Source organism: Eriocheir sinensis, chromosome 8, assembly GCF_024679095.1.
Source record: "Eriocheir sinensis breed Jianghai 21 chromosome 8, ASM2467909v1, whole genome shotgun sequence".
In the NCBI taxonomy this organism is placed as follows: Eukaryota; Metazoa; Arthropoda; class Malacostraca; order Decapoda; family Varunidae; genus Eriocheir; species Eriocheir sinensis.
Genome location: NC_066516.1, coordinates 24,329,718 through 24,347,072, shown reverse-complemented (window position 1 = coordinate 24,347,072; position 17,355 = coordinate 24,329,718). Strand labels below are relative to the sequence as shown.

Below are 17,355 nucleotides of genomic sequence, written 5' to 3'. Positions count from 1 at the left end.
CATTATTCATGTAACATGTGTGATTCATGAAGCATATTACAAAAGCTTATGATAAGATAATCAAAACCAACCTTACACAAGTACACTGTACACAAGTGCACTCCTTATGGCACATCTTTCCAGCCCATATACCGGTACTTATACACGTACGTACCTTTAATTCCCACTATGATTGATCAACCTATGGGCTGGCATGCCAGCAGGTTTTTGGCCCACCCAACTTTTTCCTATTATATTTCCTTGTCATGCTATAGAGAATGGATGGGCCAACAGGGTGAGTAAACCAGGTGAGTTACATCATAACTTACAACAAGGCCCAATATATAAGTTTAACTACTGATCCAGCTTTGATTCACTAATAACATGCATTAGAGTATACTTCCCTTCACACTATTAGACATCATTATCGAAATCTCATTTATCCATTATAGTTTGTCTCACCTGTGATGTTGTGGTCGCTATAAATTCACGAATAACATGCAGTTATTGGAGTACACTTCCTTTCTCACTGTTAGACATCAAAATCTCACTTATCCGCCGGTTTGTCTCACCTGTGAAGTAGTGGTCTCTATATCGCTCCTTGAAACAGCAGGTACAGGTAATCTAGATGAGATAACAACATTCCTGGGTGTGGGGGCGCCTCGCGAGACACGTACACGTCCTCGGCCCTGCCCTGCTACTACTGAACTATTCTTTCAACACCATCACTGGTTTGGGCTTGTAACCGATCCTTTTTTTTTTTTTAATCCCAGCTGCTGTGCTCTTCTTCTGCTGGGGTGTTTTAGGGCTAGTTAGGCTGTGGGGGTTCTATACACCATTATCTAAGACCATTATTTTAGACTAATCTCTACTGTTTGGGCGCCTTCATATCCCCCATTTAGTACGCAGCTGCAGTGCTCTTCTTCTTCTCTGGGGCTGTCAAGAGGAAAAAAATATATTGATGTTGCATAATATGCGCGCATGGTTAGGACGGGGTAGTTTTTTTTTTTTTTTTTACCCTGGTGGGAGTTTGACAAGGTTTCTGTACCTATATGAACTTCAAAAAGAAAACACTCATGAAAACGCATATTATTTACCCGTTTTCATGGCTTTTATCAGAAATTTAATAAGATTGATTGATAGTTTATTGTTGCAGGTAAACAACAAGGGAGAAGGAAGTACCAAGCTATATCTGCCACGTACATTTCCATGATTTCTCCATTTCACCCTCATTTCATGCAATCACATCCAAGGATAGAGATATAAAGATAAGATAACGATATGTAGTATATATATCCTTGATCACATCCACTCTGATTGAAGTCGATCTAGTCCCACGTACAACGTAGATAATTAAGACGGCCAGTCGAGAGAGAGAGAGAGAGAGAGAGAGAGAGAGAAACTGTAAAAGTATATACCCTATTATACTCGTAATTATATGTGGAATATATGTTCCCTAATACCCGAGGGCGTGTCACGAAGGATATGATTTCATGAAGAGCGAGGATGCATGATATGATGATAGAGCAGCTAGGCTATTATATGGGTGTCTCCACTCTATAAAGGCTATAATAAAAATCTTTTCTGATTCTCATTATAGAACTAAGAAAATATCCTGTGGGTTGTATTTTCAATCACACCCTTAGCAAGTATTATAAGCTCCCTTAGCCTCTATATATAGAGTTTAATAAATATAGGTACAGATTCAATATATATATACATATATATATATATATATATATATATATATATATATAGATATATATATATATCTATATATATATATATATATATACATATGTCTCCAGTTTACCTACAAAAAATTGGGTGCAGAACACGATTTTATAGCAGTTATTCACCCTTTAAACTAATTAAAGGATTATATGTTTATACTATCTCTATCCATATATCTATCTGTCCATCTATCTGTGTATACCTATAAATATCTATCTGTCTATCTATCCATCTATATTATCTATCTAAATATCTGTCTATCTTTCGATAGCCTATCTATATTTATCTATACATCTATATAATATGTAGGCAATACTGAAATGCCGAGATTTTCTCTTTTCTACTACACCCGGTCCCACAAGTCCTCTGCGTGTATCGAAACACGAGAAGTTAATCAAGACAACTAAAACAGAGGGTTCTTCCGGCTGCCCAGGATTGAGGCCGCGACCTGCGTGACGGGAGATCGAGCCAGTCCATTCCAGTCCAGTCCAGTGGTAGGCATGAGATTGCCTTTGTACAGTCGCGCTACGAAGTGTTGAGACAATTTTCATAATCTTTCGGACACGGAGCGTAGGCTGGCGATATCTGGCAACTACCATCGGGGAAACATTCTCTACCGACTTTTATAAAACAACATAATTTTAAACTCTTTAGTTTTGCATACACCTATATCAGTGATTCCCTTAAATGCAATGAAAACTTAACAGTGTACTTTATGTGAATGTGGCGAAGAGAAACGTATTGAAATATGATATAGGCTGTTGCCATATTCATTTACAGAGTCGGCGGGGGCGGAGTATAGGAGTCACTTCACTATTCATACCTACAAGTTTTAAATAATATTATTTTGATCAGATGAATAGATCGAATTAACTCGACAGTCATGAATGGAAGAAAGTGGAAGGCTAACCGTGCGCAGCGCTGACAAACGTCGTCTCTCTTCTGCCAAGACAATCGTCTGACGGGTGTCTCGTGCAACTTTGAGTTATATATGTCTGGCCACGTGTCGATACTTCTCTTTGGATTTTGCCATTAATTAAAAAAAATATAGACAATTGATTTCGTGATTTTTTTTCTCAGAATCTCGTTGATTTCACACACAAGATTTATATAGCCATGCATGAATGTCGCTCCCGATGACGTCATCATCAAATGCGAGTTCATTATGTAGTATATAATTATTTCGCATTTCATCAAATGAAGTGCAGTTAATTATTTCTCCTATTATTTTATAATCGATCGGCGAGAGGTACCCCACTTGCTGAGTGGGTTATGGGAGGCTCGCCCATCAGGCCTAGTCGCCGCACTACACGGCTTTCCCCCTTATGTAGATTAATTTGTGTGTGTTGAGACCTTAGACAGTGACATACACACACACACACACACACACACACACACACATATATATATATATATATATATATATATATATATATATATATATATATATATATATATATATATATCGGTTCACTACTCCACAACGTGCCCATTTTCTATTAACTCTGTTACCCATTCGGGGGGACTCAACAGAATCGCAGGAGAGGATTCCCACCGCTATATGCCACCAGTGAAATGCGGAGATTTTCACTTTTCTACTACTCCCGGTCCCACACGTCCTCTGCGTGCATCGAAACACACGAGAAATTAATCAAGACAACTAGAGTTTTTTTCCGGCTGCCCGGGATTGAACCCGTGACCAGCGTGACGGGAGAGCCACTACCTTACCAAGTTACCCTGCAGTCGGCCAAAGAGGTACCCCACTCGCTGAGTGGGTTAGGAAGGCTCGCCCATCAGGTCTATTCGCCGCACTACGTACCTATTTATTTATTTCCCCTACCATTGTATTTTTTTATAGTTTCCTGGTGCTACTTCCACATGTATCCTTAGTTATATAATCACACTCTGTACTACCTGGGGGTTGGGATGGCATGCTCCTCCCTTCTCCTTTGTTGTTTACTTGGGGTATATCCCCAACGAAAAAAAAAAAAAAAAACTTGCAACAATAAACAATCAATCAATCAATCAATCAATCAATCAATCAATCTATATATATATATATATATATATATATATATATATATATATATATATATATATATATATCTATATATATATATATATATATATATGTGTGTGTGTGTGTGTGTGTGTGTGTGTGTGTGTGTGTGTTACACTTGTGCTCCCTCAGCTTCAGGTCCCGTCAGGAGGATGTCAACATGCCTGTCTTCCGGAGCGATCCTTGTGGAATAACCTGCCTGATTCTCACCTACGCTGCGATATTCTACGCTGACTATGTCATCGTTAACTGGGTGGTGCTCCAGACTATGTCCACCAGGTAGGGGAAGCGACAGCACGGGCCAAGAGGGAGAGGGAAAGAGGCCTATGCAGCCGCCGCCCCCACTACCTCCTCACCTTCACCTCGACTTTCGCTTTTTCTGTTTTCTTTTCCTTTATTTTCTTCACCTTGGCTTACTTTGGTCTATTTTTATTACCCTCACCTCGACTTTTGCTTGTCTATTTTCTTTTCCTTGAATTTCTTCACCTTAGCTTACTTTGGTCCATTTTTATTTTCCTCGACTTATGCTTTTCTATTTTCTCTTCCTTTTCTTCACTTGAGCTTACTTTGGTCCAATTTTATTTTATTTTTGCATTTCCCTTTTCTGTCTTATTGTTTGTTTACCACTGTTACACTTGTTCTATTTATTTATCTCTTACGTTAATCTACTGCTTCTAATGTATCGAAAAAATAGCATGTGGAGTGCATAGGATACTTCATTTGGTTCTCATTTGTTTAGGTTTTAGTTCCTGGTCCGAACACAGTAGTTATTCCCCCGTCCTTCTCCTCCTCCAGTCTGTTGTTGCTCACTCTCACCTCGCCAGCTTCTTTTTGACCAGTTCCACTTTGTATTGCTTCTTAGGTCCTCCTTGGTTCTTCTTCACACTTAGATACTTCACTATGCTCTCTGAGGTATATAATTCACTCAGCTTCACTTTGCTTACACAGACTTTTGCTTTTCTATTTTCTTTTTTCCTTTGTTCTCTTCACTTTAGTTTACTTTGGTCTTCTTTGATTTTGCATTTCCCTTTTCTTTATTTTTGCTTGTTTTCTAATATTACATTTGTTCTTTTTACATCACTTTTACTGCTGAGTTGTTTTTTCCCAACGTTTCATTCGTAAGGTGCAGCTCTCTCTTCCTGTACCTTAACCCTTTCAATATGGTGACGCAGACGTCGGCGTCAGACTATGGAAAGTGTTAAGAGGAAATGGAATAGGATTAATCCTCTTCTAAACCTCTTAATCTTCTTCTAAACTTCTTAATCCTCTTCCATTTCCTTTTAAGAGGTTTAGAAGACGATTAAGAGGAAATGGAAGAGGATTAAGAGATTTAGAAGAGGATTAACCCTTTCCATACCGTGACGCCGACGTCAACGTCACCGTACTGAAAGGGTTAAGTGATACGTTTGGTTGTTGGCTACCCATACGTTGCCATCCATTTCTGAGACAGCAGTTTTTGTGTAAAGGGTATGGTAGTGACAGGCATGGTCCCCTTACACCAGACAAGACATTGACAAGTTGGAGAGGGTACAAAGCATGTGTAATTTCCTGTTCATGCAGTGTGACTTATTACTGTAATATATATATATATATATATATATATATATATATATATATATATATATATATATATATATATATATATATATATATATATATATATATATATATATATATATATATATATATATATATATATATATATATATATTTATATATATATGTGTGTGTGTGTGTGTGTATAATTATTTTGAAAAATATATAATTTTCTATTATCAAATTATATACCGTACATTGTTTACTATTTTCAAAATTATTTTTTCAACAGCTTGTGGGGTGCTGTACATGCTGTATTCTTCAATATCATCGTGTTCATGACAATAATGGCACATGTCAGGGCAGTGTTTAGTGACCCAGGCATTGTTCCTCTACCTCAAAGTCGCCTTGACTTTTCCGACATGCATGCTGGTAAGTGTTAAAGAGGAGTCACCAAAGAAGGCTTATGTGCCTTAATTGTGTGTGATTGTCTTCAAATGATACTCTATTTTTATTATGTGAGTGCTATATAAGGGAGGCTTGCAGTAACTCAGGAGAGTGGTTGGGCTTGATTGTGGTGTTAATAAGAATAAAAAAAGAGGAATGCTCTGAAAAGGAAAATTCTAAAAGTATAAAAAGAAGGGAACATCATTTGAAAAGGAGATAAGTAATTGTCAGTATCATTTAACCCGTACAGCGTCAATGGCGTTAATTTAACGCCGGAACACACTCTACTTGATTGAGCGTCAACGGTGTTAACTTAACGCCGTGATAGTAACTATAGCAAACGCTCCCCAACAAATGGGCCATGGTGGGCTGAGTGGTTTTCACACATCGCCACAAGACAGGACACTTGTACGCAGTGGTTGGGACTTGTTGTGAACCCATCATATAGAATTTGTGCTGAGTTAAATGTCCCACTATGCATCATATACTTCTGATGTAATGGGTTGACTGGGAGCCACCCACACACTCTCCCGTAACCTTGTAACACTGATGAGTGCTTGAGGTTGTGCTGGCGACAAACTGTTTTCACATTTTGGGTAAAGATTTGGCGGCCCAGATATGTGAAATTTTAGCTCTGTTTCTCTCATCACCAGCTATTTTTGAGTTAAAAGACATTCACGAGGTATATAAATCCAATAAAATGGTATATATGATCATAATAATGATGAGTATGGCCTATATATTTGCATATTATACATGGAAAACATAAACAATATCTGGAAAGAGAGGGAAAGAATGCGCCAAATTTAGATTGCCCTAAATATACAACCTTACCTTGTCATCTCCTAGGCCTATGCACCCCATTGTCCTTCCCGACTTTGTGTCGGCATCATGGCGCGCCACAAAAGGAAGCTAACACAAAACGAGATCGAAGAGTTGTGGAAGAGAAGTGCAAATAAAGAATAATGTGAAGAATTGAAGATAAAGTATTATGTACCGTAACCAATATTACCTTGAAAAAAGTGTCCCAAGATCAAAATATTGTACATAAAGGTGTATTGCACTTGGAAATTATAAAATAAAGTGAACACTAGGCTCAGACAGCAGTACATTGCCAAAAAAATATCCCCTCCTGAAAATTTTCATTGAAAAACTCTACGGACCCGCTCCACTAAACACCGACGAGTGGTCACAGATTTTAGATATACATATTATAATCAACTGTGAGTACTTTATTCATGTTCTACCTTCATTTTATGTTACGTTAAGACAATTTACGCAAAAATCGGGAAATGGAAAATCAGCCGACGCCAGGATGTATCTGAGCAATACATTTGACTGATGCTGTACTGTTTAAAAAAAAACTTTCCTAACATCAATATTGAATTGTAAAATTGCAAAAAATGTAGTCTAGCTAATATCATTCATGGATGATAATACAAAAAAGGTGAATAAAGAGAAAATAGCATGAAGATTTATTAACCTCTTCGTTACCAACGCTTCCCCTCACCGCCGCGCTAACCCCCTCCAGCCGAACTGACTTTCACTACCTGCGCCATTTTGAAAATAGGAGTGTTTATAATTCAGAATTACATCATTACTTTTCAGTTTATATTACGTTTTTGTTTATCACCAAATGCATATTGGTCAAAAGCTATGATTATGATGAAATAACATAACATTTGGAGCCATTTTATATGCATAATCAAATTCTTTGCTCACTGTTCGTTATACGTGTAAATGTAATACATAGTAAGAGAGAAGAAACTGAAAATTATGCTATGAAAAATATTGATTAATTTTCCTTGAAAGTTGTGTTGACTTTCCTCCATATTTGGGTGGTACACTTGGTGTGGTACACTCAGTGTGCCAGGCCCGGAAGTTTTCCTCAAAACACACACCAGGCGCACCAGGGCGTGAGGGGTAATGTTTCCTTGGCTACATCACTTTGCCCTCTCTGTGACACACTCTGCACTGCGTTTGTGGTCTTTTCCTGGTCTCAGCAGCAGGTACTGACGCCAAGCCGTGCACTTCATCCTGCCGAGCTTTCTTCCTGCTTGCCTCTATATTTGCTGTCTTCCTGGGTGGCAGCACTGCTGCATGGTTGAGGTGCCAGCAGCAATAATTTCTACACATTATATTCTATATGATATAGATCAAAACATGTACAGTCATACCTGAGTTTACGAGTTTAATTCATTCCAGAATTTTGCTCGCAAACAAAAACACTCAGAAACCAAAGCAAACTTCACCATTTAAATTAATGTGAATCCCATTAATGCATCCCATATCCCCCCAAAGTATTAAAAATAATAATTTTAAATGTTATTTTATAGAGAATATATGTAGTTTTACTAACAAATAGCAATGATAAATAACATAAATGATATAGTATGATAATATAGATATGAATAATATAAATGATATAGTATAATATATAAGTAATATAGTAATAATATAGTGCTGAAAACACAAAGATCGTACACTAGAGCACAAACGTAAGCAGACGCAAGCATGCGGGTGGTACCTCTGTGAGTGTGCAACGCGGAATGAAGGCGGTGTCACACTGGGCGTTTTCTTCTAACTGGTAGAGCTAGGAGCAACCGCGGCTGCCCGCACGCCCAACCGGGAGTGAGTTGTTGGTTTGGGTAAACACTCCTGTCCTCCCATCTTTGAAGCCACGATTGTACTCACAACCACTTCTTCCTTCCATTTAACTGTAGTAACAAGTCCATAATTTGAGTAACAGCAGCACCAGCCACAACAGCCCTTACTTTTGCAAATGGCGCCATGTGAATACAGGGCGACTGCTTTGTTTATGTTGTGGATACAGGCAACCGACCTTGGTCGTGTGTGACACACACCCAGAAAAGTTGGAGTTGTTGCCCACTGCCAATGCGGTTGGAGGAAAAATGTCCAATGTGACACCAGCTTGAGACTCCATTCCCATTGTTTTCCGCTCTGAGCACTCATTTTGCAGCGAACAAAGGGAAGCCACACTTTCATCTTCAACTTGTACAAACACACTTTAAATTATTGCACTCGTAAACCGAGGTATTACTGTATATAGAAAATAATAAATGCATTATAATGGCCATACGAAACTAATGTAAGTACATATGTGGCATATATATTCATGCCTTCTTACAGTGCCATAGAGGGTGGCATGACATCACTGCTTGGATGCCATAAGCTACAAGATGAGTGCTCACCAGCACGTACAGAATCAGCTATCAGAAGGGCTCCATACACTATTATAATGATGTTGTACACATGTATAACATTGGTTCCACTTAAAAAATTCAGTTATGTTGTACGAAGGTTCAACATTTCAGAAATCCGGTAATGAAGGGGTTAATTCATGCATATTTAAGCAAGGAGGTAATTCAACCAGATAAACTCTCTCTCTCTCTCTCTCTCTCTCTCTCTCTCTCTCTCTCTCTCTCTCTCTCTCTCTCTCTCTCTCTCTCTCTCTCTCTCTCTCTCTCTCTCTCTCTCTCTCTCTCTCTCTCTCTCTCTCTCTCTCTCTCTCTCTCTCTCTCTCAATGAAGGTAATATATTTTTTTCTGTGTATGTGTTTTAAAGGAGGAGAGAAGAACGATGACTGGACAGTGTGCGCCAGGTGTGAAATGTATCGTCCTCCAAGAGCCCATCATTGTCGCATTTGTCAACGATGTATACGCCGCATGGACCACCATTGTCCTTGGTATGAATAGCTATCTGGTCTGGCTTTACGGGTTTTCAATTCTGCTAAATACATCTTTGAAGTGCTGTGCACCTGCCTCTTCAATTGCTGTTAAGCTAGCTCTCAAACTGGTGCTCATCTTACTCATCATTAAGGAATGTGTTATTATGATGATCATTTTATAGCTGTATACAAACTTCCTGATTAATTCATTTGAATACATTCTTGTTGAGGCTAATAATATATTTTACAATGCAACAAATTACATATCATATCTATGGGTCTTATTTGCTATTTTACTTTTTTTATATGATAAAGGAGGCAGCTCAAGGACAAATAAATAAAAAAAGCTACAAAGTACTGCTCTCAAAAAAGTTAATGTTTTTAACTCAAGCGTAGAACACTATTTTTTGCAGTAACTGACCATTTTTGTTTTCAGGATAAACAATTGTGTTGGAGAATGGAACCAAAAGTATTTCTTACAGTTCCTAATGTTTGTTGGAGTGATGGCCATATATTCTGCATGTCTTATTGCATATTCATGGATTAAGAGTTGTCCTGAATGTTCCAAGGATATGATGGTGAAGCAGAGTAGACTGTAAGTAAATTTCTTTCATTTGTTATTCATAATAACGTCATCCCACTTGCTCACTTGTCTATTGTATGATAAAGATATTTCTGAAATATTTTGAATTGCCAGTGAGTCCATCACCTGTATCTTTTATGGAACATTTGTGTTGAAAAGAGTATAGCAAGAAGCTAAAGATGTGTTGCTGTTTATGTATTTTTTGTCTAACATTTATAGCTTAAATGTTAATCCTTTCTTCTTTCAGATTACATTCAGTTATATTAAGTATGGAAAGCATACTGTTTGGCTTATTTGTTTTGGCAATCATGTGGGACCAAATGCAGGCAATCCTTACTGATGAAACAGCAGTTGAACAGGTAATTGCAGTCTGTTTATTTAGTTTTCAGTAGTGAGGTAGACTTATGGTGAAGAGTGGTTATTTTAGTGGTCCAGGGTTCATCATCACATCTCATTTCACAAAGCTGAAGATGAAGCCATGATCCATAGTTTGCATGCAGTCTTGACTGCTGTATAGCAGTCTGGTAACATTCCAAGTACGTCTGTAGTATAGGAGTTGGCATGCCTAGTTACATTGACGTACGAGCCAGGGGGGCTGGGGGGCCTGCAACCCCCCCAGATTTGGACAGACATAGATTTCTTTGGCAGAGTAGCCATCTTTAGCAGCCTAACAGGACTATTGAACTGGCGGCTCGTGAGCCAATTCCGGCCCCTGAGTGGAATATTTCAGTAACAGCTATTATGTTTAGTATTACATTAAAAGTATAACTCATACTCATTACTCGGTTCAATTTGATATTTTAGGCTTTACATAACACTTGTAATATGGATCAAATTTAGCAGTTAACCCCTTCACTACGGTCAGGCGACAACAGCGCCCCGCCCCGTATCCAGTCTGTCCATCCGCGCCAAATTTCAAACGTCGCTACTGAATATAATAAGTTTTAAGCCATAAACTCAACGTAATCATCATGTATTATATATAAAAATATGCAAAATTAAATGGTGCACATAAAGAAACATAAATTTATTGATAATTTTGAGATGTATGCATAAATATACATAGTCTTTTGAACCATGGTAATGCTTATGACACTGAATTTATCACCTAGCATTCGAGTATATACTTACTAACTTGACAATCACTTATGACTTGACATTTGATGAGGTGTAAGATTGTTAGGGTTTGGGGAAAGTATTTGAATTGTGTATGAATCCATATTATTTCCCAATTTACTTTATAATATTTCTTTATCTAAGTTTGAGGATTCCCTTGTTTTATGAGACGTATCTCAATGCCTCATCCTGTCATGCAAGAAATAGGATTAGTGATGATAATGATGATTTTTATTTTGCTTGCCGTTTGGAACAAGTTTATACATGTCTTCTAATAATATTACCTTATCTGTCTTACTGCAGGTGAAACGCCAAGGTCCTTATCGTGCACGGCGACCTAAGATGGTTCTTTTGCGAGAGGTGTGTGGCCGCAGCCGCCCCATTCTGTGGGTATTCCCTTGCACCAGTGCTCCAAGGAATACTGAACCATCTTACAATGTAACTGTTTAAAACATTATTCCAATCTTTCATCTAGATCTGATCTCTATCACACACACACACACACACACACACACACACACACACACACACACACATGCTTACTCCGGTAGCTCAGTCGGTTAGAGTGCTGCGTTGCAAGGCTTCACGGCAAAACAGGCCCCGCTCAGGCCGGATTCTTTCCGTTGACTAGGAGTGGTTACTGTCCCCCCTTGAGCAAGGGGGATGGGGTGTGTGGTGTGTGAGGTCCTGGCAGTACCCAGAGATTCACAATAATGAGCACTTGTTCACGTCGTGAGGGTACCTGCTGGCGAAAGCGAGTCCAACTCGTGATCACGCCGTGGTGAATTACACACACACACACACACACACACACACACATACACACACACACACCTGTGTGTGTGACCTGTGTGTGTGGAGCGAGAGAGAAACGAGAGGACATGGAAAAAAGTTGAGGGCAACCACGTGTAGGCGAGATGTGAAAAAGTTTAGCTTCCCAAACAGAAACAATGAGCTATGGAATGGACTGGAGGAGGAGGTGGTTTGTGCAAGAAACATTCATGATTTTAAGGAAAAGTTGGATAAGAGAGGATATGGAGACGGGACAGCGCAAGCGTAGCTCTTTTCCCGTATGTCACAACTAGGTAAATACACACACGCACACACACACAGTCATATAATCAGTAGTTTTTATTTGAAAATTTTTAGTGTTTGATCTGTTGAACTAATAGCATTTCCAAACTAAAACATACATATGATACTTCATGTGGTACATATTCATGAGTTACATACAAAAATGTAATGATTATTTATCCCTTCGTGCAGTTATGATTTTTAATCTCAACCATGCTTTATTAATGTCAGTACTATTCATACTTGTGTTTTCCTAGTGCACAGATGCACTGCAGACCTTGCATAGCTTTACTGTGGCCTGTGGTTTTATGTAAAGAAAACTACATATTATCTGCGTCATTATCCTGTTTCCCATAGCCAAGATGGGGAGTCACCTTATGCTTATACGGTCTAGTTTACTTTATATAAAACAATGTAAATACAACAAAAATATTATTGAAACTTAGACAGTGCCTCTTCTGTGCATGTATATTTAATTTGGGTTCCAAATTTAATATACGAGATGATAGAATAACTATGGTAGAATTGAAAGTATAAGTATTAAAAGGTTAAAGTATCTGCATGGGTTGAAATTCTAAACACATAGGAATCGTATATGATTATAAGGAGTTACATAAATTTGATGTACCATTTATTATATGGCTGAATGATATGATCCTGGAAATGAAAAGGTATCCATCCCTGCTTTGGTTTATGAGTCACTGAATTTTTCTATAATTTCATATATTTATTGAACAGTTGACCTCTTCTTTGCGGTATGATTAAAATGAAATATTTATGTTATGTATAGTTATAATTTTATTGAATACTGTAGATACCAAGAAAGGCCTGATTAATGTATCACAGAACAAAACCTTAATTTTATGACCAGAACAGACAGCAGTTCTTCACTACTAACCTCCTTTACAATGCATCTTCATGTGCTATCTGGTAAAGCATAAAGTATGTATTGTTATCTTTGAAGCATTCATGAAGCATTCATGAAAAACAGATGATGATGAAACATTCTGAAACGAAGTCAACCGAAGTTCACGTCTACTACTTTCCTCACAACATTATTTATTATATATATATATTTTTTTTTTTGTTTTGTTTTTTACATCCCCACCTATAGTGCCGGTAGGCTTTCTTCAGGGGCCAGATGTTCGGCCCAAGCCCGTTGTGGCACAGGCAATTTTTTATAGTGGCGCAAGTTTTATGCTTGGCTCATACTGCCCCCCGGAACTCATTCTTGATTCACTGGACGGTTTCTTCAAGATTCTGGGTTGATGGGTGGTCTTCTGGACAGCATGTGGGTAGTCTTAGGCCACTCGGCGGTGACTGAAAAATCCCAGGTGGTAGCGTGGGGATTCGAACTACACAAACCAGTTATGTAAATGGATGTATTCATAATAGAACATTTGAGGCAGAAGCCACTAAATTGCAGTTTAATAAAATACATACAAAATGTATATTCTATATCTATAGGTATTACCTGGGAAAAAATATTTGGCTTGTATTAGCAATATTTGTATACCCATATATATATATATATATATATATATATATATATATATATATATATATATATATATATATATATATATATATATATATATATATATATATAGTAAAAGTTCAATAATCTGGTGTTCAGTACTTTGGAACTTCTGATAGTTCAAAATTTTCAGCTGTTTTTTTATATATAACTGAGAAAATTGGTGGGAAAAAAGTGAAAAATACCGAAAATGAGATGAAAACGGTGCACCAAACTATCTAATTCTGCACCCATGTGGACATAGTCACCTTAAAAAAAAAAAAAAAAAAAAAGTGGTGAAGATGTAGCATAAACACATTTACGTGAAAGGCCACAGGCACATATGTGTCCTGTATCTTCATTAGTGTAGAGTAAAAGGAATGGAACAGCTCATTATTTAATTTTGTTTTTCGATCATGGAGGCGCACACAAAATAATTACATTAATTTTCAAATTCATTGATAATGAAGATTTGTTAGCACCAGATGCAACTTGCAATTTCTTCACCCAAAACTACCTTTCCCGCCATGCTGAATGGGAAACCTCATTCTTTGCTTTGTTAACAAACACCACCACTCTCACTGCCTCACTGCCACATCCTTGCCCTTGCTGCCTCATTGCAAAAGGCATTTTAAGGCATTTTTAAGGTATGTCCAGTTTACGTCAAATATATGTACATGTATATATACGTATGCATGCCTCCTTTGTGTCCTGTGGCAAGGGTGTGGCTGTGCATCACTTGACAGGAGAGGCAATGGAGACCGCTGCATCCTCCTGGGTGTTGAGTTCAACAGTTGTGTTTGTGTTTGCATGGTGCAGTTTGAATATTTTGAGGTCCCCTCCTATTAATTCGGAAAATCTAATCCAGAAGGTCCATGACCCCTTGTATGCCGGATTAAAGGACTTTTACTGTATACATGTATCATTGAAAGTGATGGCTAGTTTTTCATTTGTTATTTTCTTCAGGGTAGTTTCTCTATACTCTGAGTTACTTGTTCTCTTTTGTTGTTAGGTTTACTCTGTACCTAGCATTTTTGTGCGAGACTGTGATTTTGGTTCCTGGATCCCTTATCAGAAGCCTTGCAAGAGAGTGGTGTTTCTTCCTTTGGAATTTAAGTGAGAATGGTGAGCCGGCTGCATGAGCCTTTATTTAAGCAAGGGCCTGGCTGCCGTCTTTGTACTCGGTCACTGATGATTGGCTGTTAATTCTTGATCCTCCTCGCTGCTTCCTCTGACATTGCTGATTGGTTGTGGCCCCCCACTCCTCTTCTCATGTTTTGTAGAATTTGTATATCCTCAACTTGAGTGTTGAGTTTGGTGTCAAATACTTTTAAGTACAACACTTCCAAGATATGAAGGTGTCTTATATCCGTACACATGGTGATGACTTCAGTGTTTTCTTCCAGCATATTTCTTGTTAAATTGGTATCATGTTCTTCTTCACATGAATTTATTTTAGAAGCACCAGAAGACAGGTGTTATGTCAAGTGATGAGACAACCTTGTTATAGTCATGCTGCTATGGTTGGATGGGAGAACTTGGGAGTTTCCTTGTTTATTGATTAACTTATAGACAGCGTCAAACTTTTTGTGTTCTCTTTTATTTTTCTGACTGGGGTTGTTTCTGAGCATGAGTTGGCTTCTTTTCTGATTCTTCTAGTAATATGGAATTTTACTCTTTTGTCGGGGTGTGTGGGTTTCACATTCCAGTATACTATTTGTTTCATTATTCTCTCTTCTCTTTATATGCTGATGAGAAGAATATTCTGTAGAATATGTTAACTTCAGTTTTCTTTTTTAAATAAGTTTTTTTAAAAGTTCTCAGCTAAAAGATTTGAGATATTAATATCCAAGTTTGGCAAACAATATGAGCTGATATACTATAATTCTTTAGTTTTTGTCCATATAGTAAAAAATAGATGTGAGCATGAATAAGAGAATCAAGGCTTAATTTTCCAGCACAATGAGACAATGATATACATATATGGAATAAATGTATCTATAGGTGAAAAGCTTGGCACAAATTTCAAACCTCATTACCATGAAAGGCTTCCCTACCCCAAAACTTATTTGTGTCATCTATCTTAGAAGGGCAGCATATTTGAATTAAATGAGGAATTACATACTGTATATTTTAGTACATATTAGTTTATTTGTATTTGTGACTATCATGGTATAAATGTTTTGCATTAAAGTTCTTTCAAAAGTATATTAGTGCATAGACTGCATATAGCCAATCAATCTCTTGCCCTGTCCAGAAAAGTTCAAGAAAGATCTAATGGCATTTAGAAATTTTGTTTTGGTGAAATGTGAAACTGGTTAATTTTTAACAGCAACTTCATATGATCATCCATAAGTCCATTAATTTGAAACATGATTGATATTCAGCTAAATAAGTGTGTAATTATTTACTTTAATGTTTTTTTCATTCATCCTAAATAATAGCAAGCATATGTTTGAATTACTCTGCCATTTAGAATGCTGATTCACAAAGATATCAACATATCGTATAATACTGCTTTACATGTAATAAAACAATCCTGTGATATACTTTATATAATAATGGTAGGGCAAACATGTGAATAATAGTTGTTTATTCAATTTTTCTATGAAGATTTTTATGAAATCTCTACCTATAGAATTCTGAACAGAATTCTATATTAACATCTTGTGGGCTGTTGATAACATTCAAGTGGTGACATTCTTCTTTTTTCATTTTTCAGTCTTTCATCCTTTATCATCATTCAGTTGTTGTGTTACACCATGGGATCACACTCTTATTTCTACTTCCCCATGGTGTAACCAAGGGTGAAAGCATTGTGTGTGTCTGGCATACCTGTTGGGATTTATTAATTGTGTTAGTTAAGTGGCATTTAACATAAGCTTAGTTGGGGTCAGACCTAGTTATTTAGGTACTATGCATTTCTGAGATCTTGTGACAGTCTTGTTTAGCAACTTTTGAGATGGATACAAACCAGTGTTTCACCCCCTCTAAGTTTGCTGTTTAGACTTTGCAACCTCTTAACCCACATAACTGGAATAGGCATTACCATTTAGTTTTCCTATGACATCCTGTTCAGAGCAAGGGAAGGTTTAACATTCAAGAGAAAAATGGGAATATGCTATGTATGTATTAGATACTACTTGAAAGGGGGAGCAATAGAGGAAGCAAAAGATGAATTACCACTATCATCTGACTCCATGTAAATGTAGGTACATGTAATGATACTCTGCTCAGAAAACTTAGTTATGTCTTGTAGATGGATAAATACTTATTTCCTATGTATATTTATCTACATACTCATACTGATTTTATCATTTATATCTGCTGTAATGAATACATTCTCTACAATCATTTATAATAATGATAATCCATGATGCAAAGTAATTTGAACATCACAGTCTTACAGTGCCTTGGAAAGGGTGCATGTGCAAGCTATACCAGGATTTTTCTCATACCAAAATTGGTTTCATCTTCATGAAAGGTATAAGATTCTCAGTAGATAAAGTAATCATGACAAAATGCCATCCCTTTAATATTTTTTTTTTTCAGCCTCAGAAACATGAATTGTTCTTTAGAGTAGCATGCCACTAATGAAGGGAAATTTTGACATAAAATCAGTG

The 17,355-nt window shown here is 37.2% G+C and overlaps 2 protein-coding genes across 11 annotated transcripts in view; one reads left to right on the top strand and one right to left on the bottom strand.

Annotated features, from left to right (window-relative positions):
- The window catches only part of LOC126995738 (inositol-tetrakisphosphate 1-kinase-like), a 42,400-nt gene extending 39,734 nt beyond the window's left edge, over nucleotides 1-2,666 (bottom strand). For 4 of the 10 annotated variants that reach the window (XR_007750668.1, XR_007750669.1, XR_007750670.1 and 1 more), the window contains exon 1: nucleotides 552-886. The gene's annotated coding sequence lies outside the window, so the exon portion shown is untranslated. Of the gene's footprint in view, nucleotides 1-441; nucleotides 890-2,623 lie in introns of those variants that run through there. The other 6 variants (XM_050855596.1, XM_050855597.1, XM_050855600.1 and 3 more) reach the window with 6 other exon arrangements.
- Nucleotides 2,667-3,904: 1,238 nt separating this feature from the next.
- Nucleotides 3,905-17,355, top strand: part of LOC126995739 (palmitoyltransferase ZDHHC3-like) — a 13,536-nt gene continuing 85 nt past the window's right edge. The window contains exons 1-6 of the mRNA XM_050855602.1: nucleotides 3,905-4,051; nucleotides 5,601-5,740; nucleotides 9,341-9,461; nucleotides 9,880-10,038; nucleotides 10,274-10,385; nucleotides 11,446-17,355. The exon at nucleotides 11,446-17,355 is cut by the window's right edge and continues 85 nt beyond it. Coding sequence (XP_050711559.1) covers nucleotides 3,933-4,051; nucleotides 5,601-5,740; nucleotides 9,341-9,461; nucleotides 9,880-10,038; nucleotides 10,274-10,385; nucleotides 11,446-11,592 — 798 coding nt within the window. The 5' untranslated portion in view covers nucleotides 3,905-3,932 and the 3' untranslated portion in view covers nucleotides 11,593-17,355. The remainder of the gene's footprint in view (nucleotides 4,052-5,600; nucleotides 5,741-9,340; nucleotides 9,462-9,879; nucleotides 10,039-10,273; nucleotides 10,386-11,445) is intronic.